At 33.1% G+C, this 18,255-nt stretch overlaps 1 protein-coding gene across 5 annotated transcripts in view; it reads right to left on the bottom strand.

The window, feature by feature from the left end:
• RELCH (RAB11 binding and LisH domain, coiled-coil and HEAT repeat containing) overlaps nt 1-18,255 on the bottom strand; it is a 107,919-nt gene that overhangs the window by 64,274 nt on the left and 25,390 nt on the right. For all 5 annotated transcript variants that reach the window (XM_057700550.1, XM_057700549.1, XM_057700551.1 and 2 more), the window contains exons 3-10: nt 15,372-15,443; nt 15,205-15,260; nt 14,987-15,100; nt 9,452-9,655; nt 9,255-9,346; nt 8,343-8,636; nt 5,612-5,687; nt 4,511-4,606 (exon numbers count right to left, since the gene is read on the bottom strand). In XM_057700550.1, the coding sequence (XP_057556533.1) occupies nt 4,511-4,606; nt 5,612-5,687; nt 8,343-8,636; nt 9,255-9,346; nt 9,452-9,655; nt 14,987-15,100; nt 15,205-15,260; nt 15,372-15,443 (1,004 nt within the window). The remainder of the gene's footprint in view (nt 1-4,510; nt 4,607-5,611; nt 5,688-8,342; nt 8,637-9,254; nt 9,347-9,451; nt 9,656-14,986; nt 15,101-15,204; nt 15,261-15,371; nt 15,444-18,255) is intronic.

Genomic DNA, 18,255 nt, shown 5'->3' with positions numbered 1-18,255 from the left:
CAAGTCAACAACCTTGCAACAAAGAGCAAACTAAACTAAAGGCCAGGAAGAAAATAATAAAGATTAGAGCAGAGATAAATGAAATATACACAAGAAAAACAACAGAATCAACAAAATCAGAAGTTGGTTCTTTGAAAAGATCAACACAATTGACAATTCTTTAGCTGAGTGACTAAGAGAAAAAGAAAGAAAGGAGAGGACATTAGTAGCAACCTTATCAAAATTAAAAGGATTATAAATGAATACCATAAACAATGATTCACCAACAAATTAGATAATTAAGAAATGAACTAATTCCTAGAATCACATAAATTACCAAAACTGACTCAAGCAGAAACAGAAAATCACAACAGACCTGTAACAAGCAAACAGATTGAATTAGTAATAAAAAAACCTCCCCCAAAGAAAAGTTCTAGGATCACATGACTTTGCTGGTGAATTCTAAAACACATTTAAAGAATTATTAATACTGATCCTACTCAAACTCTTTGAAAGAACAGAAAAGGAGGAACAATTCCTAACACATTTCATGAGGTCAGCATGAGACATCAAAACCAAAGACAGCACAACACAAGAAAACTACAGACCAATATCCCTTATGAATCTAGAAGCAAAAATGCACACTAAGATACTAATGCCAAATTCAATAATACATTATAAAGATTATACACCACGACCAACTGGGATTTATCCCTGGAATGTGATGGTGGTTTAACATATGAAAAATTGATCAATGTGTTACACCACATCAGTAGAATGCACGGAAAAAAATCATAATCATGATTGGTACAGAAAAAGTATTTGATGAAATTCAACACCCTTTCAGGACAAAAACACTCAACAAACTAGGATTAGAAGAAAACTTTCCCAAAGGGAGTTCAACTAGAGGATGGAAGATGCCTTAGAGGACTGGGACGGGGAAGGTGGGGGGGAGTCGAGGGAGGGAGGGAATACAGGGATATGTGTATAAAAACAGATGATTGAACTTGGTGTACCCCCCCAAAAATAATAAATAAATAAAATTTAAAAAAAAAAAGAAGAAAACTTTCCTAATATGATAAAGGACATTTATGAAAAACCCACAGCTAGCATTATACTCAAGAGTGATACACTGAAAACTTTCCCCATAAGATAAGGAACAAGACGAGGATATCTGCTTTCTCAAAACAATGCTATTTGCATTGGCGGTCCTAATGAAAGCAATTAAGTAACAGGAAGAAATAAAAGCTATCCAAATTGGAACAGAAGAAGCAAAATATCTCTATTTGCAGATAACAATTCTGTATAAATCTCACAGAATCCACTAAAACCTACTAGAGCTAATAAACAAATTCAGCGAAGTTTCAAGTTACAAGATCAACATACAAGTATCAGTTCTGTTTCTACATACAAGCAATGAACAACCTGAAAAGGAAATTATGGAAACAATTTCATTTACAACAGCATCCAAGAGAACAAAATACCTAGGAAATAAATTTTAACAAAGACCTAAAAAACTTGTACACTGAAAACTACAAAACACTGCTGAAAGACATAAATAACTGTAAAGAATCCCATGATCATAACTTGCAAGACTTAATGTTGTTTGAATGTCAATATTCCCCAAAGTGACCTACAGATTCAGGGCCATTCCTATCAAAATTCATAGGAGTCTTTATGGCAGAAATCAAAGCTGAGTATCAAATTCATATGGAACTGAAAGGGGCCCTAAATGGCTAAACGATATTGAAAAAGAAAACAAAGCTGGAGGACTTATACTACCCAACTTCAAAACTTACTATAAAGCTGCAGTTATAAAAATAAGTGAAACAGGCATAAAGATAAACAAAAAGACCGATGGTACAGAATTGAAAGCACAGAAATGAATCCAAACATCTATGTGGAACTGATTTTTGACAAAGGTGCCATGACCATTCAATAGGGAAACAACTTTCTCTTCAACAAATGGTGCTGGGACATCTAGATAACTACATGAAAGGAATATGGTTTTGGACTCCTGCCTCACTCCATACATTAAAAAAAACCCTCAAAATGGCTCAATGACCTAAATATAAGAGCTAAAGGTATAAAACTATTAGAAGAAAACATAGGGGTAAATCTTTCTGACTTCAGACTTGGCAATGGATTCTTAGATTGATAGTAAAAACTCAAGCAATAAAAGAAAAAAATAGAGAAAACAGATTTCATAAAAATGAAAAACATTTATTCATCTAAGGACATTATCAACAATGTGAAAAGACAACCTATAGGATGGGAGAAAATATTTGCAAATCACATATGAGATAAGAGTTTAATATTCAGAATTGTAAGAATTCTTACAATTCAAAGACAAACAATCCACTTAAAAAATGGGCAAAGGATTTGAAAGAGTGCACTAGAAGTTAATAAAATTTACTGCATGTGGGATGGTGGCTCAAGGACAGGGGAAGACAAGTTTTTGTTGTACCTCTTTTTGTATTTAAAAAGTTGTTAAACCATGTGAATGTATTATTTAATCAAACCTTAAAACTGGCTTTTAATGTTTTGTTTTTTAAATTACCTAGGATATTGCTATGATCAATCAGTTTACTAAGGGACATTTTAATTGTATTTACATATTAATAAAAAGGCTTATACTGATAAGAGAACACATTAAACTTGAGAAATAAGAAAAAATAAAAATATTAATCCTTTAATCACAAGATCTTAATATAGATTTAAAGAACTAGGGTAAAATATTAAATACAAGTAAACCAATATCAAAGGATGAAATGAAATAAAAGTTTTGTCCTTTTATGCTCTGGGATTAGTTTCTAAGAAAAGCAAGATATACTTCATTATTTACCAATTTAATTTTGAGGGAATACAACTTTGGTATATAATAAATGGTAAACTTTCTGATAAAATAGAATAAGGTACAAATAATTACGTAAACAGATGACCAATTCTTCATGAAATTATACGTATATAAATACTTTTAAATATAAAAAACATAAAATCAGCCAGAAAAATAAACATCATACTACAAATAAAATATATGTGTATATATAAATATATGCTTACATATATATTTATATATATATATATCTGATTACTGATGATGCAAATTTATAAATACTTCATGCAGTACCATCAGATTTTAGTGGTAGTTTTTTATGATTTAAAAAAGGGAAAATTAAGATAAAAAAGCTTAAACTGCATTTCATAACAATTAGGTTTCTGTGATATTTTAAAGATTATATTAAGGAAACATAATAAAAGGGATGCAAACATTAATGCACTGCATGGATTATGTTACAAGCTGAAAAAAGGAAAAGAAGCTCAAACACCATTCTGCCAGGCAGAACTGCAAAACAATCTGAAATTGGACACTGATCCTTCAAGACAAAGAAAAATTTCCACTCTTCTTAATATCTCATAGCTATTTTAAAATATTAGGTGAATTAAAACCATCAGTGAGAAAACAGTCATGTTTATCTTTTTAAATTAAAAATACCTATAGGTATAAAATTTTTTAAAGCTCTACATACACATTTTCTTGAGGATCAGTACAAATTTCTTGTGCTAAACAGATAATTAAGGATAAGCTCTATATGGGTTTTGCCAATGCACTGTGTACCTATCATACTGTAGGTCCCATGAGTTATGATGAAAATCAGTGATAAATATTCAGAGGGTAACAAAAGAAACTTTTATGACACATTCTAAAATATTCTTAACCCATTTAAAAAAAATCTGTGAACTGAAAATTGATTTCATAATTTGAATAATTCAAATAAACTTGTTTGCAAATAATCATTCACTGTCATTTAAGTGAGATTACAGATAACTTTTCATTAATTTTTCAGTGTCTAAATATAACACTAAAGATGACTTCCTATAGTATTTACGGCTTATAACATAGGCAATGTGTACTAAAATAAATTTTCTACTCTATTTTGGACATTTAAAGCATGTATCAATAACAGGTGAGCTACAAGAAAAACAAAAAAGGTACTTTCAAAAGTTATTGTAGACAATTTTATAACTATCCTATCATCATACGGCAAGTGTAATTACTACCAAGCAAATACAATAAAACTAACATTAATGATAGGTAACTACAAGTACATTTAAGAGAAAGGGTTACACTATTAGTCCCTGTTAATGTTCAATACAAAGAGCGTCTATTTCTGAGGACAAATCCCGCGTATCGTATCAAGAACAGAGATAAATGAATTAGTTAACTGGTAATGTAAAAAACGGACAGTGTTCATGGCACATAAATGGACCTACAGTAATAGTTAGTGTTGCAAAAGCTAATGACGCTTTAAGCAAAACTGGAAAACATGAATACCATGCAGTTTTACTGAACTCACCTGACAGAGGTGTAAAACCATTCTCTAGGAGCAGAGATGCATGCACAAAAGTAAGAATATGATTGCAAGTAATAGACTTTAACAAAATAAAAATATAACACTAAACTTCAAAATGACAAAAAATGGACAACATGATGAGATGTGGGGGATGACAATACGTTTATGTGTCTCACCTCTCTCTTTGCCAACAGCACATTAGGGACAATGTGTGGCAGGCAGCGCCCCAGCATTAACATAACGCTCTTCTCACTGTCTGCGATCCGAGACACCTAGGAAACCAAATATTAGTAAAAGATGACACTGGAGAACTTCTGTGCATGATGGTACTTAAGGTTTATGTTTCAGACCCTGTCACCTCTGTTCCAAACATACACCCAAAGTTATAATTTACGATGATGATAAAAACAACAATACGAACAACTGTAATCCCTAACAAGATAAACATTTTTGTAGACCAGAAATGGATTTAAAACACTAGTAAGAAGCAAGGGTGAAGACAGGAAGGTTTACTAGGCTTCAGTTCTGGGAATAAGCAGGGATAACACAGGACTGGAGCAGCTTCAACGGTTTTTAATTTTGTACTTGGGGAAAAGGTGCCCACAAAGCTACAATCTTTGCCTAAGGTGAAAGAGCAGTTTGTAAAATGAAACTGCATCCAGTCTTATAATGAGGATGGCCAGATTGCAATCAAATCATCCTCTAACTCTTTCATATTCTTTATGACGTTGTGGGACAGAAGCCCAGAAGAGGTGAAGTGGAATCAACCATAAAACAGCTAGAAAGGGAGGAGTGAGTACAAAGATAGGAGAAAAAAAGAAAATACCCTCTTCAGATAAGCCTGCAACAATAATTACAAAGGACTTGAGGAAAACAAATCTGAGAGATAATAAACTCTGCAATCAAAGATGATCAATCATAATGAAATTAAAAATAGAGTAATCTAACAAAAACTGAAATTATAAACAATATGTATACTTGATTTGGTTTTCTGAATTACACCATAGAGAGGCATATGACCATATATCGGTAGACATAACAAATTAAAACTAGACTGTAAAAGGCCACTTTAATACTAAACTAAGCTTTAATCCAAAGACAAAAATAATCAACTACTTTCTTTAAAAGTTTAAAATTTTAGGAACTATTTCTTAGAGCATTATCTTAAATAATAGATTTGTACTTGAAATAGAGTCTTATCACAATTATTTTTGGGTAAGATGCTAAGGAGAAAAAAAAATGTTTTAAGAAAGTTGCAAGAATCTGGTACAATTTACCTCTGATCCTAAACGACTATCTGCTGACATTCGACAGAAAGAGAGTAGTGCTTGATGGAAAGCAGGAGACAACTTCCTAGAAGAAAATATTGAATGAAAATGGGACAATACCAAATAGTTACCACTGGCATTTAAGGAGAAAGTAAATTGCAGGTTATAATCCCCATTCTTGCATGAAATCTACCCCACAAATGTTAACTGAATTTCTCAGCCACAAAAGACGTAAAGGTCACTTAACTGGAGAATTATACAGGGGAGAGGAAATCAGCAGTAGCTGCTGATCTTGAAAGAGACTGATGTCATGTGTATGAATGACTCGTAAATGTTAGTGGATTAAACCTGCAGTGGTATGGCAGGTCAATGATCACAGAGTGTTTGTAAAACCTGAAATGAGAAATGAGGACTTTTTTTCCCCTCCCTAATTCTCTATGGTCCCAGAAAGGTAAACAGTGGATACAAAGGTTGACCTGGTATGTTGCTGAGAAGTTTTGCAGATATATATTATGATAATCCTTAATGTTAGAAACTCACATAAAAGAATTAAAAATTAAAGATAAATGAAGGAGAGGCTCATTCAACATTCATGGTATATTTTAAAGGAAGTATTTTTTGTAATTGAAAATATTAGCCTATTTATGATTTAATAAAAAAGGTTAAAACATTTATATTTTTAAAACAAGCGGTCTCTATGTAATAGTATTCATAATATTATGAGTTGTACTTTATGTGCTCAATCTACAAAGAACAGGGCTAACACCAGAAGTTACATAATAGAGGTTATTTAGTATACATCACATAGCGGCCTCCAGTAACACCTGATTATGGAGTCAGTGTGCAAAAGCTTAAGCCTGTTTGCTCGTATGTTCCCCCTCCCACGTTCTTTCAGTGGAGGGAGCTATAATGCATCTAACCGTCCAAGCCAGAAAGCCTTTATCCTTCCCTTTCTTTTAACCTTCTACTCTAATCAATCTTTTACTTTCTAACTATCTTGAAATCTATTCACTTCTTTCCAGCATAGGAAATTCAATCATTTCTTACTTGGATTCTTCTAACAGACACCCTATGAGTCTCCTTTCGTTCAGTCTTGCTACCCTCCAATGACCTCCACCCTAGGCGACTCTTTCTAAAACTTAGATACTATCATGTCCCATCTCTCTAAAATGAGTTAACACGGCTTATATGACTTAGTCTCTCCAACTTCGTCCCTTATTTTTCTCACTTGCATTCTTGGCTTCAACCTTAATAAATTCTTCTGAGCTCCCCAAGTGCAGTGCTCTCCCTGCACACACTGTTCTCCCTTAGTGAAAAGACTTCCTCTTATCTCTTTGTCTGGTTAACTGCTAACTTAGTCATCAGATCTAAAGTTAGAGAACACTTCTTCCCTGAAACCTTTCCTGCTCTGATAACTAGGTTGGTTGGGTGCCCTGACTGTGTGTTCCCAAAGCAAGCTGAACTTCTCTTATACCTCTACTTTTCACACGTAAAATATTAATTGTCTGTCAGTCTCTCTTGCACTGTAAGGTATGCAACTGAAGGGATGACCATGTGTTCGGTTACCATTACACTCCTTGTTAACACTGCCTGACATAGAGTTAAGAGCTAAAAAAATTAGTTGAACACATTGAACAGTCACTTTTCTCCAGAGAGTGGCTTTGACATATCAAAGGAGATATATGGAAGTACTTCTAAACACTGAGAACTATTACAAATACCACTGTTGTTGCGTATCATTTTTACGACTATATCTCAACCATATTAGATTAAACGCATTTTGAGGATTCGGCCATGTCTACTTCAATCCTGAGACACCCTCCCCGCCCCATAAATACCTAAACACACACACACACACTTAAGCATGTACACAAAAAGTTGTGGCACATGAGTGGAAAGATTTGCTTGGGAAAAAAAAAAATCAAATACTTCTCACTAATAATGAGTACCTTTAAGGCTAAAACAAATTAGTCATGCATACCTATTACGCCCCAACACTTGGTATAATATTCCTCCATTTAATAGGAGGAGGCAGCATGGCTTTGTGGATCAGAATGCACCATAGGATATTTGTGAGAATTAACTAAGTGAGTATACGTGAAACATTTAGAACTGTGCCTGATATATAAAAAGAACTCAGTAAATATTCCTTTCTTAACATTTTTTCACATTAATATGTAAAAAATTTTAAAATACATTTTGTCTCCTCTACTAGAAAACATAATCATGAGAGCTAAGGGATGATGCTTGTGTTATCTGAGTTCGATGACTGCGATCCAATAAAAACCAAATGAATTAAGAGAATATTAATGACACGATATTAATAATGGAAGCAGACACAGGAAAAAGGCCTAAGATGAATAACTAATCCCCTCTTTAGTATAGGCAACTATTCAGTACCAAAACCTTCTACTGAGTCTGACAATGACTGTAGTATACAGAAAAGGTAAAAAGCCCTGGGAAAAATACAGCACACAGAGCATACCTATTATTTATGAGTTTAAGTACTTGGTTAAAATAGGACCTACTCATTTATGGTCTATTCCTCTTTAATACAATTTAACTTAGTAATTCCTTGTGACTTTTTTTTTTGGTGACATGGACTTTGCTATGTGTTAAGTTCATGCCAGACATAAAAATTCATACATCTGATCTGCAAAATAAGAACTGAAACTCTTCTATTTTGACAATGTTCTAAGTAGCTGAAAGATGCATTTCAAAACACAGGATGCATACTAACCTATTGGGTTTATCAAAATGGACCGTGTTTTTATTTGATGGAGAAGAAGATGGCATTCCTTCTCTTTCTCTCCTGGGGAAAGAATTTGGGAGTTTCTCTTTAGGGATACTGGAATCAACTTCATTGGATTTTGAAAGATGGGTATCCTTGTTTTCTCCCTTGTCTGAACTATTTATAACTGAATTCTGTCCACTGTCTTCAGAGTCTTTGTGGGGAGACTGATCCAAAGAAGGCTGAACAGAGTCACAAACTACAGGGCTGGCAAAGTGTTCATTTTTGAGGAAGTCCATTTCACTGTAGAAAGAAAGAGAAATTATCAGAGAATAATAACTGTATTTTTTAAAACTTTGGCAATAGTACAAACCTCATAATGGGTTAAATGCTTTAAAAGTATAACATATTAATAGAAAATGGTTTGGCAACTGATTAATATTTTCTGTACCATATACACTGATGCTTCGTATACCTAGAAGTGTAGCTACAAACTCTTACAAAACATAAAATGGTCCTACAAACTATGCTTTGGATTAGCACGTAACTTTCTTCATTTGCAAAATGGGGAAAATTCCATCTAACTCACAGAATTATTAAATGAAATAATGAATGGGAAATATGTACAACACTAGTGTGAGAAGTTATTTTATTACTACTAACACAATTTAGAGAAATTAAAAAATATCTTACTCCTTGGTTCCAAGACATATTTGATTATCTGATTATTATGGTGACAACTTTTTGGGGGGCAAAAAGGACACATTAAGTATATAAGCAATTATAAGACTTTTTTCCAGAAGTATCTGGGTATGAAAAATTATGTCTTACAACTGAAATGTTATTTTATGTATTTGTATAATCTGTCAATTTCTTTAAAAACTTTAAGCGGTTTTTCAGAAATGATGATTAGGTACGAACCTTTCAAGTCTTCTGATTTGTTCCATCAAAGACCACTTCTCACTATTTAATAGGCCAATTTTATCTTCTAATTTCTGTACTAGCAAGGAGTTCTAAAATCAAAATGGGAGAAAAACAGGCACTCAAGATCTCATACTATGTTTTTATATGGTTTAAATACTTTTTGTGGACTCGATTACTTAGTTAATGCCTCTCACCTCTACAGTCTGAGGAGTTCCAAGGGCTGGAGGAAGGCTGCCTAAAATTGGTGTCAGAGCCTCTAATTCATCTTCTTCTACGCCGCTGGCCACATCCACAAGATCTTTCCCAGTCACTTGATGATTTCCAAAATCTCGGTAGAGTTGCAGTAAGTCTGGAGGTTTTGGAATGTTTAATCCTACATCGTCCCATAGTTCAAAATCCTAAAAGATAAAAAATAATAATAGAAAAAAAAACAATGTGGCAGTTTTATCTTGCAATTTTGGGATTTATCTTTTCCTTATTGCGAGTATCTTGAAAACTCAACATAATCACAATTTTGTTGTAATGTCAAACTGTATGTTTCAAGTGAGTAAACACCCTGGGAGCCAGGGAACTCTGGTATTACAGTTTGAGATGCACCACCATCTCGTACTTGGAAAATAGGGGAAACAGGGTCCTCAGTGAAGAGACAAGTTTTATTTAAAGCAAAAAGGATATTCTGAGAGAAGTTTAAAATATATAGAATGCTTATTTACGATAAAAATTCACACAGCACAAAAGAAAGGATAGAAAGTAAAAAATCATGAAAGAACTGGCAGGAGGGAAGCAAAGAACAGTAAGACAATGATTATATGTAGATAAAAATATGAGAAAACTATCAATAAATATTTATTGTTAACCATACATGCAGATACAGACATGAACAAGAGATTCTTTTAGCCTCAAAGAACTTATAGTCTAGTCAGGGAGAGAAGAGAGAATTTCAGGTAATGACAGGTGCCATTAAGAGGGTAAAATCGGGATATATGATCAAAAATAAAATAGGGTAAAAAGTCTTACATTTTGGCTAAAGGCTAAACATGAAAGCAGTTAGGGCTCTATATACCACTGCTTTAGGTCCGCTGAAATTAGCACTAAATGTTGCTTAAGTTATTGATGAGCACTTTCACTGCCTTTTTTGAAAAAACAGCTTTACTGAAGTATATAATTAATATACAATAAACTGCATGATTTAAATCCACGAGCCAATTTAAAATGTACAATTTGCTAAGTTTTGACATCTGTGTACACCTCTGAATAGATCACCACTATTAACAAGATGAATGTGTTTACTCCCAGAAGTTTTCCTGGCCCCTTTGTAATTCTTCCCTCTTATGCCTCATACATGCTCTGTTCCTAGGCAAATACTGATCTGTTTTCTGTCATCATATAATAGTTCACATTTCTTAGAATTCTGTATACATTCATACAGCAAGTACTCTGTCTGGTTTCTTTCACCCAGGTTAGTGACTTTCAGGCTGATCTATGTCGTATCTGTCAGCAGTTCATTTTGAGTAGTATTCTATGGAAGGATATATCAAAATTTTTTATTCAACTGCCTGCTCTTGGATATTTGGGTTGTTTCCCTGATTTTAGCTATTATTAATAAAGCTGCTGTGAACGTTGTGTAGGAATCTTTGTATGAACATATGCTTTCATTTCTCTTGGATTGTAACATTGAGGAATGGAATGACCAGCTCATATAGGTGGTAAAGGTTTTAACTTTTTAAAGAAACTACCAAAAAGTATTTCAAAGTGACTGTACCATTCTGCATTCCCACTAGTGATGAGATTTCTAGTTACTCCAGATCTTTGCCAAGACTTGGCACAGTCTCAAGTTAGACATTCTAATAAGTGTTATGGTATCTCATTGTGACTTAACTTCTATTTCCCTCAGGACTAAAGATGCTGAGCATCTTTTTCATGTGCTTATCTGCTATCCATGTATGTTATTTGTTGAAGCATCTGTTTAAATTTTTTGTTCATGCTTTTAAAAATTGGGTTGTTTTCTCATAATTCAGTTTAGAGCTCTTTAAATAAGTCCTTTATCTTATATGTTACTTGCAAATATTTCACTCAATCCATGGCTTACCTTTTCACTTGCTTAGAGTGGCTCTCAAATAGCAGAAGTTATTGATTTTGATGAGAACAATTTTGCTAAAGAACGTGATTATTTTGGTGGCATATATAAGATCCCTTAGCCCACCTTCCAAGGTTGCAATGAATTTTTTCCATATTTTCTTCTAGGAGTCTTATGGTTTTAGAATTTAAATCTATGATGTACTTGAATAAATTTTTGTAGATGGTGTCAGGTATGGTTTGAAGTTCAGTTTTGGAGGTATACAGATATCAAAATGTTCCAGCACCAACTGTAAAAAGAGACTATCCTTTCTGAATGAAATTTACTTTGCATTTTGTCAGACATCAAAAGATCATCTATGCATAAATTAATCCTTTGACTCTATTATGTTCTATTCAGCTATTTGTCTATATTTATGTCAATAAGATACTGTCTAAATTACAGTATCTTGAAGTCAGGTAGTTGAAGTCCCCTAATTCTGTTCTTCTTTATTAAAGTTGTTTTTGTTGTGCTATGTTATTGCCATATGAATTTTAGAATGAAGTAATTAATCTTTACAAAAAACACTGGTGAGATTTTGATTGGGACTGCACTGAAAATATAAATCAATTTGCCAAAACTGACACTTTGACAACACTGAATCTTCTGATTTATAAGCACAACATATATCTCTTCATTTGTGTCTTCCTTACTTTCTCTCAGCATGTATAATAGTTTTCAGTGTATAATCCTTTACTAGATTTATCCCTAAGCATTTCCTATTTTTTGATATTTTTATAAACGGTATCTTTAAAATTTCAATGTCTATTTGTTGCTAGCATACAGAAATACAATTCATTTCTGTTTACTGATCTTACATCCTACAACTTTGCTAATGTCACTTATTATAGTATCTTATTTTCATTTGTGCGTGCCATGCAGCATGCAGGATCTTACTTCCTGACCAGGGATTAAACCTGCACCCCCTGCAGTGGAAGCGCAGAGTCAACCACTACACCACCAGGGAAGTCCCTATAGCACCCTTTTTTATGTAGTCCACAGAATTTTCTACATATACAATCATGCTACAGTGAATTTAGATTTTTACTTCTTCTTTTCCAAAATGTGTGCCTTTTATTTCTCTTTCTTGCTTTGGGTTGGCTAGACTCTCCAGTGTGATGGTCAACAGAGGCAGTGAGAAGATATCCTTGTTTTGCTCCTTATCTTTTACCATTAAGTATATGATGCTAGTGATCATTTTCCTGTAAATATCTTTTACGAGATTGAGGAAATTCTTCACAATTCCTAATTTCTTTAAAGTTTTTATGGCTAATGCATGTTATACTGTGTCAAACGCTTTCTTCTGAGATATGATTTTCTCTTTTAAAAAGTTTCTTAAAATGCTGAATTACAATGACTGATTTTTGGATTAAATCAACCCTGCTTTCCTCAGATAAACCATTTGGTCGTGATGTATTAGCATTTTTACATACTGTTAAGATCTGATACAGTAAAATGTTATACAGAATTTCTGCATCCATATTCACAAGGAAAATTATCCTGTTATTTTCTTTGTTTGCAATGTTTTTATCTGGTTTTAATATTAGAATTATGCTGGTCTCACAGAGTGAGTTTGGAAGTATTCTCTTCTCTTCAACTTCCAGAAGAGTTTGTGGAGAAGTGGCATTACTTCTTCCTTAAACGTCTGGTAGATTTCACAAGTGAAGTCATCCAGACCTGGAGCTTTCTTTGCAGGAAGGCTTTTACGTACAAATTCAATTTCTTTAATAAATAAAAAGTTCTTCAAATCTATTTCTTCTTGAGTGAGCTTTGGCAATTGTCTTCTTTCCAGTGAAGATGCTCATAACACTCCCATTTTTTCCTTTCAACATAAGTAAAATTTACAGTGATATAACCTTGCTCATTCCAGATTTTGATAATTTGCTTCTTCTCTCTTTTTCCTAATCAGCCAAGCTAGAGGTTTTCCAATTTCATTAACCTCAAAAACTCAGTTTTTTGTTTTCTTAGCTTTTCTCTATTCTTTTCTGTTGCCTATACCATTGATTTACACTTTCATTTTTAATATTCCTTTTCTTCTGCTTACATTGGGCTTCACTTAGCTTTCTTCTTCTAGTTTCTTAAAGTAGCAGCTGATTTTCATCAATTTGAAATCTTCCTTCTTTTCTATTATAAACATTTTGGTGTCATAAACTTTCCTGTAACTTTTGCTACATCCTGCAGATTTTGATGGTTTTATTTTTATATTCATTCAGTTCAAAATACTTTATAATTTCCCTTTTATTTCTTCTTTAACTTATGTGTTATTTGGAAATATTTAAAATCATCTTAAATATTGACTTCCTTTATCACCTATACTATGATCTATTTTGATTAGTAACCCATACATATTTGAAAACGTATTCAGCTACTGAAAAATGCAGTGTTTTATAAATTCTACTTATGCCAAGTTAGTTGCAGCATAGCACAAGTGTTCTATATCCTAAACGATTTTCTATTACCTTATTCTATCAATTATTAAGAGAGGCAGCTTGAAATCTCCAGTAATTTCTATCTTTTAATTGGATGGATAGGTCATTTACATTTCAAGAGAGTACTGATATGGCTGGGTTTTAAATCTACATCTTGCTACCGTTTTCTGTGTGTGCCATCTATTCTTTATTCCTCTTTTCTTCTATTTCTGTCTTCTTTTCAGCCTCTCAACGTTTCTCACATATTCAACATGTTTCTTATTCATTGTTTAGTTGATCATTAACCTAAATTTGTGATAAAACATGATTAACCTAAAGTATAATCATAGTGTATTATAACATTATTTATATTAGGTAAATATTAATTTAATGTCTTTTATATAGTTGAGTAAAACTACCATTTAATAAAGGATAACTGTATATTGTATTAAATTTGGTTTTTGCCAAATACATTACAATAACTGAGGGAGTAACTATACTGCTATCTTCCTTAGAGAACTTCTATTTTTGCTAAATAATCCACGGGATATTTTATGGACCAGTGGGATATACCTGATTTAAAATGACAGCCACCTGTTTTCTACCTAATACATTCCTCGGTATTTACTTTATTAAGGTACAAGATTCAGACTGACCCATTAGCACTAAGAAATCAAAATATTCCAGAGTTGGGAGAAAACTCTAACCAAAGCATCATTTCTTTTCTTATAAGATTTTATCAGGAAAATAATGAGGTTCTAAAGTTGTCTCCTATTCAGAGGCACAGCATATCCTCTTATTCAAAATATTCTCTCTTAACTGCTGTTATCTATCATCTTAATTATTATAGTGTTACTGAAGAGGTTTTAGTTAAACTGAATTTATAGGTACACATTAATCTGTACTATTAAGTAAATGTTTTAAAGTTAAAAAAAAGCATATTTATAAATACATGCAAATATAAGTAGATTGCATAGTTACAGGGAAGTTGTAAAAAGCTCCCTGGAAAGAATGAGAAGTCTTTATGTTGAAAGAAGAGATCTATAAGCCAACAGAATACTAGACTGGGTAGCCGTATGGAATTTTACGATATGTATAACTTTTTAAAAGACTAAAGAAACAAGATAAAAGAGAAAATAAGTATATTATAAATTAAAACAGAAACAAATCTTCGTTTAAAAAAAAAAGCAGAAAAGAAACTGTACCTGATCATCATTTTCATCTGAAAAGGTTATTGATGTCAGCTTGTAGTTATTCTTCAATAAAAATTCATTGACTAAGAAGTTTAGAGCTCTCTTTTCAAGAGGTTTGATTGGCTCCTGGAGATAAATAAAAGACAGATACAATATTGGGAGTCTTCTTCCTTCAAGACCTGTGCTACCATTTCATAGGGAAGATACTTTTAGATCCATCATTTACCCACCTGAATTTCAGGACTTGATTTGTAATTTTTTCGTTCCTGTAAAGGAACTTCGTGTTCTGGTGGAAGAAAATATGAATAATATTTTACTATTTTACATTTGAAAATATCTCAGCTACTTCTACATTGTCAAAGTAGAAAAAGTCTCAAAAAAGTTTTATGTACACCACCTGCAGCCTTTGTCAGGTTGGCTCGGAGGGCCTGAATGGTCTCCTTGGCTTTCCGTAGTTCAAACTCCAGGACTGGACAGGGATTTGGAATAAACACACACAGGCATCCAACCAAGAAAAGGGAAACAAAAATAAAAAAATAAAAAGCAAGGATGGGTATGAAAAAAAAATACAATTTGTATTGAAAACAGAAAGCATGCAATCTTTATGAAATTTGTGAACGCATGCAGCAGAGTTGATTTGCAAGCAAACTGGTGAATGTTTTCCATAGTTTTAGAATACAGGGGACTACTGATCAAATGTTCTAGCTGTCTGACAAGGAATAGCTCTATTTAAAAATAAGATCTATGGCATACTCTCCTTTAGGTAAATAAAAATCTTAGTACATTAGGTGCTTAGGTTTCACTCAGTCTAGGTAAGAAATGTAATGGAATGTTTTCAGGTGACATAATTTTAGGGGAAAAGACAAAAACTAGATGAAGTCCTAGCAAATATACGTAAAGAAAATATTAGGATTAAAAAAAGGTATTTTAAAATGCATTATCTAGAATAACATTATAAATCAATATATTGAAACATTTCTGAATATAGTCCTTCATTAAGATGTTGAAGGAATATGGCTTTAAATATGAAGGTGAGTCAAAAATTATCCCCACTCTGGCTGTAGAATTTACTTTAACTTTTAGAAAAGACAAATACATCATTTTTTGACATAATCTCTTTGCTTTTTGATACACTCTGTCCATCTGTCAACAAGCTTTCGTATTCCCTCATTAAAAAAAGTTTTAGGCTCAGCTGTGAGCCGCTAATGCATCGCTGTCTCCACTTCTTCATCAGAACTGAATGTTCATCCTCACAGGGCTGCTTTCAGGGGACCAAACAGGTAAAAGTACAATGGAGCAAGATCAACACCATAGGGAGGATGCTTTAACACCTCAAAATGAAGTAATCCACAACAGACTTAGGTTTCAAAAAGTTTGTGTGAGACAGGTACCAAAACAACTCACGGAAGAGGATACACAGAAGTGTTTGCATATCTGCAAACAAAATTTGGACCGATACTCTAGGAAGGTGAAAGTTTCTTAAAGAGAATCATTACTGGTGGCAAGACATGGTTTTATCACTACAAGCCTGAAAGTAAACGGTGGAGTATGGAACAGAAACATCCTCAATTGCCAACCAAACAAAAAGTTCAAAAGTCAACCATCAGCTGGAAAACTGATGCTTAAAGTTTTCTGAGATTCTCAAGGGCCAGTATTAGAACACTATCAGGAAAAAGGTTCAACAATCAACAGTGCTCGTTACAGTGAGATGCTTATTGAAGAGCTGAAGCCTCAACTTCGGGTTAAACACAGAGGACTGCTATCCAAGGGCGTTGTGATCTTGCATGATAATGTACGTCAGCACACTTCTGCCCACACTCTCAACACTCTGCAAAAACTTCGTTTTAAGGTGCTAAGCATCCTCCCTATAGTCCGGATATTGTTTCATCGTACTTTCACCTATTTGGTCTCCTCAAAGCAGCCCTATGAGGACAAACATTCACTTCTGATGAAGTGGAAACAGCGGTGCATTAGCAGCTCACAGCTGAGCCTAAAACGTTTCTTAATGAGGGAATACAAAAACTTGCTGACAGATGGACAGGGTGTATCGAAAAGCAAGGAGATTATGCTGAAAAATGATTTATTTGTCTTTTCTAAAAGTTGATTAAAATAAATTCTACAGCCAGAGTGCAGACAATTTTTGACTCACCCTCATATTTAACAAATGTGGGAGGCCTATCAATTTTTCTACAAACAAGGATGTCTTCTATAAACAAGCACATGTATGTTAAACATGTATCTAAAAAAAGTTCCAAGGGGTTTATGTTAGGTTTCATTTAAAGCCAAAGGACAGAAATAGTTTGTCTTTATAATTAAGATCATTCTAAAGCAAATGACTGAGTATAATTTTAAGTGTTGTAATCTAAGGATACTGAGTACAATTAAGTAGAATTTCAAAGTTTCTGACAACTCTTCAAACAGATATTTGTTCATATTAAGAGGTATTAATGAAACTTACAGATTTCTCCTATCACCACAGAGTCTGATTCTATGATAAACATGAATACTGAGGAGACATTTTAATGAGCTCTTTAAAATGTTTCATCGTGAGCAAGATTTAACTGTATGTGTCTTTACTGGGAATTTTCTTTAAAATATATAAATACTGTTCTGAAGAAAAGCAAGCACAGATGTGGGGGAAAAGAGCCATTTCTGTGAAATAAAGCTCTGAGAAAATTAAGTGGTCTTTGTCACAACTGGATATTATAAAAAAATTGTAATTTAAATAGTTCTGCATAAAAATCAGCAAATTTAAAACTTTAAAGATGCATTTTTTTCCTCATTGACTAATAAACAGAAAAAAGATGACAAATGAAATGCTGTCAGAGACAGCAAAGCTATAAAAATATATGGAAAAAACAGAATTCACTCAGTTTGCATATTTTTATTAAAAACTTAAGATGTAATTGAATCACATCTAGTACATGAAGGCAAATTATTTTGATGCACAGAACTTCACTGCAGCAACATGGAAGCACAACTAAAAATCGGATGACATGTATGTGACTATTTCTTTTTTGGTAGTCAGCAATGCTGATCTGCAAACATTTCTGTGCAACAAAGTTAAAACATTTTCCCTAAAACTTACACTTCTGGAAACTCTTGGACTTTGTGTTTAAAGTCAGACCGTACACATTCAGTGTGTAAGGTAAGTATAGAACAGGTTTACTTTTCTTTTTATTTCAAAACTTTAGGTAATTGATTTTGGTTTAAAAGCACTTAACTATACCATAAGCAAAATGAGTATACATATTATTACTTACAATTTACTAACATATTAC

Source organism: Hippopotamus amphibius, chromosome 11 (genome assembly GCF_030028045.1).
Source record: "Hippopotamus amphibius kiboko isolate mHipAmp2 chromosome 11, mHipAmp2.hap2, whole genome shotgun sequence".
NCBI classification, from domain to species: domain Eukaryota; kingdom Metazoa; phylum Chordata; class Mammalia; order Artiodactyla; family Hippopotamidae; genus Hippopotamus; species Hippopotamus amphibius.
Note: the sequence above shows the minus strand (reverse complement) of the source record. Positions and strands in the feature narration are given on the sequence as shown.